The 12,805-nt window shown below is 37.9% G+C and overlaps 1 protein-coding gene across 2 annotated transcripts in view; it reads left to right on the top strand.

Annotated features, from left to right (window-relative positions):
• THSD4 (thrombospondin type 1 domain containing 4) overlaps positions 1 to 12,805 on the top strand; it is a 351,408-nt gene that overhangs the window by 75,657 nt on the left and 262,946 nt on the right. For both annotated transcript variants that reach the window (XM_032990466.2, XM_032990467.2), the window contains one exon: positions 8,799 to 9,241. In XM_032990466.2, the coding sequence (XP_032846357.2) occupies positions 8,799 to 9,241 (443 nt within the window). The remainder of the gene's footprint in view (positions 1 to 8,798; positions 9,242 to 12,805) is intronic.

The following is a 12,805-nucleotide window of genomic DNA, read 5'->3' as shown; positions in this document are numbered from 1 at the left end:
ATGATAGTCAATGATGAGGAAATAATTTATTAAAATAAAAAAGCCTGATTTGTGATATAGTGAGGGCCTGATGCTTATCATCTTTCTCTTACTGTAATTTGGAAGCAATCTTACTGTAGACAAGGAGTGATTATGTAGAGCCGATAGAAGTGAGGTGAGGAGTGAGCCATCTCTTTACTTGGAAGCACTTAGTGGTCTCACAGAAAAATGGAAAAAAACCCCTCTGCCTTAAATCACTAAGCTCACAGAGCGCAAGGAGGTGGTCTTGGTGTAAAAAAAATTAGCCAAACTTGGAGGAAGCTTCAAGGTCTGTTGGCACAAAAAGTGTTCCGAACCTTTTTCAGAGCTGCTTACTCTCTAGACTATTTAAATAATGTTAAGGTTTCTTCAGATGTGGTCAAAGTTGGTTGAAGGGGCAGTTAAGCTTTCCAGGCATTGTAACTCCCTTCAGTGATTTGTGAATACAAAGGTCCTCTATTTCCAGCCATTTTAGCCCTTTAATCTTCACAGGCACAGATGTTCAGACGGAGTTTTTATACAACAAACGGAAACCCAAATCGTTTAAGCTGGTAATATTTACACTTACCATGTACTGTAAAATTCAAATGGTTTACTACATCTCTGATTAAAGGCTTCCAAAATGCACTGAAGGATTAAAATAGCGGAGCATACTAACCAGGCAGACATGTACACATTGTGTCATGATGTTTTGTTTGGCCTCTGCTCCATTTTTCTGTTAGCCTTGAGAGGTCTGAGTTATCTGCAGTTTTTAGGGGCTTTTTGGCAGATTGTTTTTTATCAAACCACCAATGCTCCACATGTTTCTTGTAAGAGACATAAAGAATATGGTTGTGGTAAATGAATGTCTATAAAATGGACTGTAAAGACTTTCTGCTGGGAAGTTGTCATGGCTATATAGGTATGGCCTTTATTGGAAATCAGTTGAGCTAATACTGGAAGAATATTCCTTTAAGGTGCTTAGACTGGTGAAAGAATTAAACCCGTTCCATAGATGTGTTTACAACACTAGCAGGGAAATACAATAATGTTACATTTGAACAGATTCTAAAACTAAACTATAATTTCCTCAGCCCATTCAAAATTTGGCATCCTCTACTCTGAACTGCAGTTCGCTTCTAGTTTCTGTGAGTCTGCCTGCTTTTGTTTTTTTACACTCTTGAAATTTTAAGAGGGCAAAGAGTAGCTCTTACTTTGTGGGATTTATCATTGAACAATTACCTAAGAAGATGGTGAATGTTCATGAAGGATACTGGTTCATCTTGTCCCAAATATGACATACTCATTTTTAATAATAACAGTATACTATTATACTGGCTTTCTGAATCCTCAGTCAGGATGAGCCTGGCTATGATAAAAACTGCATGCACATCTTCCGTGACAGGTTTGCCCTAGCAAAATCTTCAGTCAGTCACAGCTATAAAAGTAAAGGAGTTGCGACCTTGGGGTAACGGAATAAAGAAGATGAGGTTGTGTTTTCCAAGTGCCTTAACACTCCTTTAATAATGATGGTGACAGTCTGGTGTCATAGCATGGATTACCACATGTGGCATAATGAGAAGAACCACCATGGAAGTGGCAATGAAAAAAAAGCTAAAGCCTGAAGGGTGTGGAGGGATATTAACAGGATTAGGACTCTTTGCTCTGGGCAGCACAGGACAAATGTGATAGTAGTAGTAGTAGCTTAAAATAAAAAATGGCATGCTGGTTTCTGTTAATTCCACTTTGCATCCAGCACACGAACATGAGTTTACTGAGTGAATACTGTTGGTAGCATTTTTCCGAGCAGGTGATAAAATGTCCTTCTGGACACAATTTCTTTGCCTGTGGATGAAAGTAATATCATACGGCTTTGCAATACTTACATTCATGCCTGTTACATCCCTTTCAGATGTATAATTAGGAATATGATGTAGTTAATTTGTTCATGAATCCATTTAAATTCAGGGTATTTAACCAGGAAAAAGAAATGCTGGATAACGTGCTAGAAATTAAATCTATGAAAAATAGCATTATTATGTCTAAACTGAAATTGGAGAAAAAAAAAAAACAAAAAAAAAACACCCCAAAAAAACAAAAACCAGAAATATCTTATTTGATTTAGATATATCCAGATTTAAAGCTTGTCATTGTCTTGTATCCTTTTTCAGTTATGAATTTGGAGTGCTATAACATGCTCAGTATCTGCAAAATACTTAGTAATATTGTCTGTGGCTATAGCAGCTTAATTAAGTAGCTGGTTAAAAGGCATATACTGTCACCAAGCATTGTGATCATTATTACTGTGAAAATCCGTCTTAAATTTACATTTGGGGTACTGTATGCAGCATCGGACACCCCTGTCAAAATGTAGGATTGGAAAAGGCACTGAGAATGAGAACAATCCAAACTTTGGCCCATTTTCTGCACAGAAGGAGATTGAACAGATTAGGACTGCTGAATTTCAGCGAGAGGTCCCGGAATCGGATTATGTTAATGATTTCAAATCAAACATCATGGTATGGTGAAGGAGAATACAGAATGATCATTCTTCATTTATCATAACAAAAAAATTAGGGAGACAGTGAAATTGTCAGGCTGCATGTTTAACCAGAGGAAAAGGAAGCACTTTTTCAATGTAAAATGCAAAATCTTTTGGAAGCCAATATCAAAAACATGCTAAAAGAGGGATTAATTGTCCAGTCCAGTTGTGAGTATGAAAAACAATCTGAATATGGTGATGAGCTCCAGGAGGCCCTTAAATTACTGATTAGCTGGAAGCAGAGGATCCATGGATGTTTCTAAACGTGTCCTGGTATTTATACTATTCCTTAAACCTTTGCTTCTTCCACACAGTCAGAAATATAATACTGGGTTAAATGAGCCTCTGATTTATCCACTGTTTTTCTACTTTTCTGAACAGTTAACTTATATGTAAGCTGAAGTTTAACAGGTTGAAGTATCTCACAATACTTAAAATCAGTGTTGGTCAGTGCCTTGTCAGTCATTGTCTTCATGCACAACTAGTTAAATTTGAAATATTTGTGGCTTTCAGTTCAAGTGATATTTCCTCTTCAGGGACATTCTTGCATAGTATAGTTTCAACAACTGCTGCTGAAATCCAGAGGTACAGATCTTCTAAATTCTGATGGAGGTGGTACTAGAAATTTGCATTGTATTTCAATAGCTTGTGCACTCCTAGTTTTTGCTGGAATTTTTGATTCAGGATCAGATTGATTGCTGAACTGTATGAATTCAGGATAAACTATTTTTCTATTTAAAATGCAATCTATGTCAGCCTACTGGTAGCAGGTTTAATTTAATAAGATCTAAGACTGTAACAATAAAAGTGAGGAAAGACTCAATGATTGCATTAGGCCATGATTTAATGGAAAATCAGTCTGCCTAAAAGCTACTAAACATGTTAAAATTCTATAGGGTAACTTCAGATTTCTGAAATCCTTAAAATTTGGAAGTAAGCAACTAAATAATATAAAGTTAGATTCCTTACCCCTCCCCCCCGCCCCCGAACATAAAAAGATAGTGCATGTAATTATGGAAATAAGAGACAAAGTCTTTGAAAATATTCTGCTTTCAGGGTTTTTTTTTTCCAATTTATTACCCATGTTATATAGAATTTTCATAACTCTGCAATCTACACATTCTTGCCTGTTGCATTGATGATAAGTAAAATGTGTGTGTGTGAAATATTTAAAATCAAATAAACTTATTTCCACTGTAGTTCCTCCACAATTCACGGTAATATTGAATGCTAGTTATGGATTTTTAGTTCTGCATTTAGGATTAAATTCCATGGTCTTAAATATTCCCTATGCATTTATTTAGTTCTGCATGGAATCAATATTGAATGTTTTGTATGCAGAACAAAACAATTGCCTTGTTAACATTTAAGACAATGGGAGTTGTACAAAGTTGGTTTGAGAGAAGATTTTGGTGATGTGTTTTTAATTGTCTTTCTTAACTTGATTAGTTAAACAAAGAAGCAAATATGATGCATGTTGCATGGACCCAGGGAAAATGAGGGAAAACAGAGGAATTAGTATTTGTTTTCTTGTCTCCATGTGGATAAACATCTTCCTCTTTTTTGTATTGACTTCTGCTGTCTTAATAATTTTATTAGCTTGCTCTGTTTGGTGTTCAAAAACAGTAAGTTAAATCGCAAGTATTATCTTATGGATCTTGTACAACAAACAAATTTATAAGCAAAAAACCCCTCAAAGAAGCAGGGAGGAAAAAAAAAAACAAACAAACATCAAGAAACAGGGAGATTCTTAATATCTCTTACAAAGATAAAATTAAACTTGAAATTACATGGTTGCATAGACTGCCTGCCCACAGTGGTATTTTCATTAAGATTTTGGTGAATTCTCTTATCTGTCTAACTGTGCCCGAAACAGACTTTGGGCTGGTATTGATGTTTTTCTCTTCTATTATTTCTAAATAAATGACCCAAATATTGAGAAGTTCTGAGCTTCTCACAGGTTCTGATTAAATCAGATCATTTGTGACCTCTTGAAATAAGGGTGTTTTTCTGGCTTTTTCTATGTATTCAGTTCAGCCAGGTTAATTTAGGTAAATAAATTACTTCCTTTCTGAAGTTTTAGTCTTTACGTAGTTTTTACACACTGACCTCATATATTTAATCTATACATCAATGATGTTTTTGAAGAAAAAAAATAAAAAAAATAAAAAAAACAGGACAAACTCCAACAGTTTTAGAGACTGCCTAATTCAAAGAAGACGACTGTCAGAATAAAACCTGAATGTAATACAGTTCCTGTTTACAAAAGTAACAAACTATCAAAATGCAAGAAAACTGGGGGAAAAGAAGGTAAGGGAAGCAGTGCTGATATGTACAGGGAGAAAAGAGACCCTGCAACTACCCTTCTAAAAATGTAGCCTCAATTCAGTTTGCCACTCACTGTTAGAAAGGTGACAAGTTTTGAAGTTACTTGGTGCATAACAGCTATTATGAAGAAAATTTCTGATTTAAAGAATCTTTGATAGGAACTTGATAGGACTGCAGATGTAGTAATGGCAAACGCTTGCACACCTGAGAGGTTGTCTTCCTTTACATTGTTTATTATACAGCTGTACCTAGTGAAATTTATTACTTCCTCTTACAAACTTTGTCCTGCTAAATGACTGAAAAATGTATAGGAAAGAAAGGGCTAGAATTATGGGGTGAAATTAAGGGAAATAATAGATTTTATTTGTAGAGCAAAATATTTGCTTGTTGATTAACTTGTAGGAGATAGAAATCTTTTTGATGGCGCATGTATGATTAGAATGAATTTTACGAAGTCACTTAGAGAAGAAATCAAACATAAACTACGTGAAAATAGATGGGTTAGTTGATCTCTCCCTGTTGCAGGCTATGCGATTCTATTAAAGAAATTACTTTCATGACTTAACTTGGCAAGGAAAATTCAGTATGCATTTCATATGTTCCCCAGTGCAGGTTCAAACTCTTCCCTTTAGAAAGTGTGCTGTTTAAATGGATAATTTTTAAAGGGAGAGGAGGAGGTACCTAGCATCAAGAATCTCTGGATACGTGGTGTTTCTAAGGTGTTCTGGAATACTTCAGCCGTCTCTGGTAGCTACCTGCAGTTTCTTGGCTATATCCTAGGGCTGTGGTAGAATTCATTACTGGCTACAAAGTAACTTGGAAATCACTGGAGGGAAGGACGGGAGGTGACCTGTGAGTCCAGCAGTTGAGCTCCTCTGCCCCAGGGAAGGGTCAGTTGTTCCCGGTAGAGGTTGGGGATCAGCCTCGGTGGTGCCAGGATCTCCTCAGGCAATCTGTTCCCCTGCTTTGCCTTTCCAATAAGTAGTTTTTCCTACTTGCTAATTTGTATCACCTCTGATTAAATTTAAATCCACTGTTACTTGTGTGTTGGCTATAGACATGGGGAACAATTCGCTGCAAAGAGGAAACGATCAGCTCTTTGTGTCTACTTATGTGAACTATTTGTAAGATTCTTTATTGACCCTACGTTTTACATTCCTTAGGCTAAGTGGCTGCAATTTATTCAGTTTTTTGCAGTAGGTTTCACTGAGTAGATTATGCCATTAATCACGTCATCTCTAAAGATTTGTCTGCAGCCTCCATCTTTATCAAAGTAAGAAAACAGAGACCTTAATTAAACATTAAAGTGCATAACCTGATTTGCTACTGAAAATTTCAATCTCAGAATTTTGTAATTTTATAACTAAATAGTATTGATGAATCTGTACATCAGTATAAGACATTATATATTGTTACTTTTTGGTTAGTTTTATTATGATGTTCTTACTTAAACAGCTAGATTAGACCTTCCTGTGCTATGTCTAGGACTCTTTTACTGTGAAGATTAAGGGGTGTGAAATTACTTTACATCGCCTTCAGTCATTTAAAGTATCATTTTATCTGAAACAATTCTTGCTGTAATGAAGTTTGGCAGCTGGAAGGTTTTCTCTGCAACAGGTCAACACTTGTCACTATTATATCAGTTTCTATTTCTGCATTAACGGAATATTTCTTATGTTGATGATGACTTCAGTTGCTTGCAGACTAATAGATTTTAGCTGTTGCCTGAATGAGTGTCTCTGGCTTTTAAAAAAAAGGTGTACTGAACCATCATAGAAATGATTAAGAAATAGTCCAGACAAATGGACTATTATATATATTACTCTGTTTTATATATTTCTCTGTGTGTAACTGTTATACTTTTATACCTGTGGTAGAGCTACATTAATGTGTAGTGTAAGTATGAACAGTGAATATTCACTGAAAAAATCACACACTGAAGAATAGCTTGTTTAGCTGGTCAAATTGTGAGCCAGTGGTGTTCTGTTATTGGATGTGAAAGCAAATATAACAGCCAGAAACCAAGATCTTGTTGCATGTTATTAATAATTTTGACATTATGCGGTATTAGGTTGTACAAGCTATTGGATTTAAAAGGCTGATGCCAAATGGGGTACCCACAGGAAAAAAAAAAAGGATATTAAATACAGAGACATCTGCTCCTGTTTTCAAATAACATTGGAGAAATGGGTAACATATCACACTAATGCAGATGCTTTTTATTATTCACAAGTTATAATTAAATGCATTTTTTTTCTGTGGTTGGTGATGAAAGTGTGAGAGCAACCTCAAAGGGGGGAAATGTTTCAGATTATGTAGACCACAACTGAGTATTACACAGCAGCACCACAAACCCTGACTGGCTTGGCTTTTCATAATCTAATGGTGTATTCAGCCCATGTTTGCAAACCACATTCCATCAAAGCCTGCCATGTTTACAGCTGGCTGTTTATAGCTGTGCTCACTGGCATAGGTGGGTTGCAGTTCAGTTAGTGACTGTGCATGTCACCTGTGACTAGAGGCAAAGTATGTAGATGTTAATCTTTTGCTATTATACAATAAAGTTTGAGGCAAAATTATTAACAGAGGTTACATGTTTAGGAGGTCATCCTTTGAAGGGGGGAGAAATGACATATAGACAGACAAGGCTGTCTTTCCAAAGCTCGTTTTGAGGTAGATACACACTTGAATAGGGGTGGCGGGGTACGGCAAGCATTTGGTTTTGGTCAATACCTTTCTTTGTCTCCTAATTGAATTGATAGGCGTGTGTGCTTGTTGGCACAAAGGTTAATCAGAATATAAATAAACTATTAAAGGATGCTTGCTTAAAAGAATGTTCTGCGTATTAATAGTTATGAGACTCAGAGAATGAAAGCCTGCCTTGAAAAGTTGTGATTCAGTCAGCTGGGCAAGGGAAGCAACAGGAAAACTATGTGTTTAATGAAAATAGTCCTAAATTCTGTGTGACAAAGTTGAGGACTCAGCCCAGCGTGAAACACTGACTATGTCTAGCTCCAGGAATGGGTGAAGCCTGGGGCACAAATACATAGGGAGATGAGGATGGAGGGTTCTAGGCTGTGCTGATACCTTGCCAACCACAAGGTCAGGATATTTAAATATTTGGCCACAGCTTGAGGGGTTAACTCTCCCTGCAGTAACAGTCCCTGACTGTCCTAATCCTTCCTAGATTCCTTCAAGAGAACCCCCCCCTCTCTTTGGGGTTCTTTGTTTTGCTTTCCTTCTGCTGCAGAATGGTGAGTATGGGCTAAGCGGCACTGAACACCCAAGACCAATGATTTTTCCTGTCTTTATTGAATTTGATGGAGATTTCTGTGAATGTAGGATTGGGTGAGTCATCTTGAATAGCTCTCTTCCTAGAACCATTAATATGGGGAAAAGTGGTAATACAAGAGTTAACTATCACAGTATTTTTGGCTGTTTGGAAATCAGCCTGTCCTCTTATGTTATTGCTTTCCTAAAAAGTTCCACATTAGATGGGAGTTCCTGAAATAATATTGCAACTGCTAGCAATCTCCATTGGTGAGGCATCAGGGTGGAAGAAAGTGTCTGTTAACACAAGTTTGTCACCAAATAGGACCTTAATTCCTGCCTTTGTGAACAGTTTTCAATCTCCCCATTTCCAAGCTTTACATCACATAATGCTTTCCATTGCTGAGAACTAAAGAACATCTATCCCTATCCGGATAGTCCAGAAACTACTTTTGGTCTGAATGGTTGATGGCTTTAGGAGACTTGCTCCCATGCTGGCAGAATAGGCAGCCGTCTGACAGGGAATGAATAAGCCAGGTGACTTCCAACGTCACTGAGCTTCACTTGTGACTGCAGAGTAAATGGCTTAAAAAGTGTATTAGTGCTCTCCTCGTATTACAGCGTGAAGTCTTGTTCCTAAGTCAATCTGTTGTGCCCACAGGTTCCCCAGAGGATAGAAGAGCAAAGAGATGCATCTGAGGATAGCAGTGCAGGAATCCCAGGCATGTGGGGAAGCTGGGGCCCCTGGTCTGCCTGCTCTCGGAGCTGCAGTGGTGGTGTGATGGAGCAAACGCGGCCCTGCCTCCCAGCCTATTACCGGGAGAGGGGCTACCGCAGGCCAGGGCAGCAGTACCCGGCCTCCGAGAGAACTCTTGCTCATCAGCACTCCCGCCACCGCGAGGACTCGCTGACTGCTTATCCTGGCCATGTCATTTCTGCCATCCGTACATCTGTGCCACTTCACAGGAATGAAGAGCAGCTTTGGGCTGGCCTTCGGGCATCGGCTTCTTCTGGAGGCCGTAATAACAGCCATCTGAGCAGGGGAGCACTGAGAGGCAGCAGGCATTCCCAGGCCCTGAGGCAGAACGCCAAGCCAGAAAAGAGGTATGTGTCTATGCACACGCTTTATTCTTGTTATGATGTATCTTAAGAATGACATGTCAGATTAGAGTTGACATTTTTTAAGACTTACAGAAAAGTCATTAAAGACTAAGGCTGACTTTTACAATGTTTACCATCTTCCGCGGAAGGCTGTCCTTCCTGTTGACTTACTTATATGATAATACCTAAGGACAGATACAATTATTCTACAGTTGTACTGAGTGGATTATTTTATTTCCCTTTAAGATCTGTTTTATGATTTGTTGAGATATTTTCTCTTTTCTGCTACACTCTTATTTGACATTTCCATCTTCACCATAATAATAAAAGCCAGAACAAGTAACAGCTTTATAGTTGGACTCTTAACTTCAATAGCCATTCTGATTTTAATTGGCTGAAAAATGATTCATCAAACTTTTTTTCATGAACAGTGGTCAACTGTCCATTCACTTTTTTTCAAAACTCTAGGTTTGTTTTGTGTTTTTTCTGAGAGTTTCTATTTATGGGCTCTTGTTTTCTCTTTTACCTTTGTTGTTTTCTACCATCTATTTTAGGAAAATTTCCTGTTTGATGAAGCTAAAAAATGTGGTATTATTAAACCTAATGCATAGAATATTTTAAACACCGTATATATTTCTATCAATTATATAATATTAGCTGTTCAGTCTTCAAGGCTGGGTGGAACTGTGCTGTTACAATTAATTCAATTCATTCCAATTAATTCTCCAATTTCTGGAGGAACACTTTTTTCTCTTCTTAGATACCAATCTATCAGATTTTTTTATGTATGTATGAAAGGAAGAGATGTGTTTCCAGTTTGGAAATTGAGGAAAATGGGCATGGAGATCCCCTGAGAGGGGATGCTTCAGGAGTGTTTCTGTTCTGTCTGTCTTTCCTTGGAATATGTATTCTGGCAGTTCTCTGGTTCTTCCCCTCTTGGCCTTCTTTTGGGAGATGCATGAGAGATTTTTTTTTTTTTTTTGGGTAGTTAACAAAAAAACCAAAACCAAACCGTACAAAAAAAGAACCCCAAAGCCCCTCCTTCATATCACCTGTATCTTTAAGATTCTTAGGTGAAGCACTAAACTCTAATTCCCTGTTTAAAGAGATCTTACTGACCCAAACAAAAAAAAGAATGTTACCTTGAGGCAATATTCCATCCTGACTGGAATAAGACAGTGGGGCTCTCTGTTGCTGGTGATAAAGACATCCTCAGCCCCTGCAAGAAACTCTCTCCATCTAAAAGAATATTTGAAAATAGAAATTAACCTGTTAGCCTCCTGTTTGTCTCAGTGAAGCATAAATTTTAAAAAGCAGGACCAGCTGCTCAGATGTTGCTCTTCCTAGGTGTTGGCCGTTTCCTTTAATCACTGCTTTGTCTGTCTTTCAAGCCCATGCAAATGGATAGCCTAGACCTATTGAGTATAACTTCAGTATGGCACTGATGATCTTATACAACTTCAGAAAATGACAGGGGTGGGCTTCTAGTAGCAGCGTTAACATGACTGCATTGAGACAAGAGCCATCTTTTCTTTTTTTCTGTTTTCCTACTTAGTCATTTACTATAATGCTCTTCTGTTCTCAGCTGCACAGCGTAACAGATACAGGTTGTAGTACATAGCTGGGTCATTACTAATATTGGAAGCCTGGCCTTGAACTGTCAGCACAAAGTCATTCAGAGCCTGTTTGCTCCAGCCCCTTGGCACCCTCAGTCTCCAAGGGAATCCCAGCTGGCCGGGGCTCTGCCCAGTCTGCTGCCAGCTGCTGGCACCGCTGGGCTTCCAGCCCCGCAGCCATCCCTTGCTGCCGTGGTGGCCTCTGCAGCCCAGGAGAGACCAGGACCGTTTGCAACTGCAGTTATGGCTGGAACATGAGAGGACAGTGAGCAGAAAATAATATTGACTGTCTGCTGAAGTGAAGCTGTGTTATTTGCTAATAAATGCTTTGCCATGTGAAATATGAAAATGATCATAACGTCCGTTGTGCCTCCTCTTTCCGGTATGATGGAGGCCTTTGCTTTTGAAAATTCCCGTGCTTTCCTAAGCACAGTGCAAGCTTCTATACCACAGTTGATTTTCCACCCACCCACCCACACACTGCCCCTTGGCAAAAGACTGTGGATTCAAGGTCAGTGTTTTAATCTTATTTGCGTAATAAGTTATTTCCATCTTGTTTCAGGAGGGTCCCTGGTGGCTTTAAAGCCTGTTGTATTGCATAACTTTCAGATTCTTTGGTGGTGACTGTAAAAACAGAATGAGAACAAAAAGTGTTATTTGAAAATGAAATTATTAGAATGACAAACCTAATTTACAAATTTACCAATTCCTTAATTTATAAAATCCAGAGTACAAACCTTCTTTACAAAGGAGATAACTGGTCCTGTTAGATATATGGAAAATGGATTTCAAAATATAAGTTACTTTAGACATTATTTTTATACTGTAGAACAGTGTTCAATGTTCACTAAATGGGTGATATTGGAAATTGGTGTCAGGCTATTAAAATGATAACATCTATGTTTTCACAACATGTACAGTCAGTGGAAACTTTTTGGGGTATTCCTATTTGATGCACTGGACTTTATACAAAAGCTGTAATTTTTGCAGACTTCCATAAAACAATAAAAGAGGAATGAACGTTTGTGACTGAGATAAGCATGGTAAGATGAAACTGGGTGGCTTCCAAGACAAGTACGTTTTGACAGCAACAGCAGTCCTTCAAAGCAGCCAAATATGTTTGTGTCATTTAGCAACAAGTAAAAAAGTTCTCTGTCTGCTTTCAGGCAGCTGACAACTGTTCCGTTTCTTTAGGAAAATTAAAAATATAATTTATCTATCATAAATTTTTACATACATTGTCTGTGAAGATTCACATTTTCAGCATTTTGAAAGTGCGTTCACATGTAATTCAGTTAGGCTTTAGAAATGAGGGCAGCACATGAAGCTCAGGGAGAGAGATTTGAGGTACCTACAATTAGAAGCCTAATTAAAAAAGTTCAAGTGCTGTTCTTTTTATCATAGTGCTGTAAGTAGAGTTCTTGCATGGTTGAAATGTGTTTGGAAATTGTAGTCAGTCACTGGAATGAGGATCAAAACAAAAAGAAAGCTGATAGTTCTCTGGGTTGTCTGCTGGCAGAGGAAGGGAGCTCTTCTCAGCTTTGAAGAGTTGAGTTCCCATTAGCACAGCCTTGTTTTTTATTTCACCTAGATAAAATCTGCATACAAACAGGAATGAGGAGATAGTGAAAAAATATCAAAGCATTTAGACATCTTTATGAGAGGCACGTATGGAAAAGTAATAAGGGCATGCAAAAGTATAGCATGATATAAGAGAGAAAACACATCTCAAGAGGAAACATTATTCATGGGCTAGGTTTTAGTACTTCTTAAATATTGCATTTCCAGTCCTCTGTTTTGGTGATAAAGAAGACAAAACCACAATTTTACATAGATGTGCTGAGTGTTAGGATGCTTACAACTGCCACATTCACTTTTTCTACAAGTGGATCTTCATAGTGGGGTGGCAAAACTCCTGTGTCCACTTCTCTAAGCATGACATGTACTTTGT

Source organism: Tyto alba, unplaced genomic scaffold, assembly GCF_018691265.1.
Source record: "Tyto alba isolate M040663 unplaced genomic scaffold, T.alba_DEE_v4.0 Super-Scaffold_41, whole genome shotgun sequence".
NCBI lineage: Eukaryota > Metazoa > Chordata > Aves > Strigiformes > Tytonidae > Tyto > Tyto alba.
The sequence above is the reverse complement of the archived record's forward strand: the minus strand, read 5'-3'. Positions and strand labels throughout refer to the sequence as shown.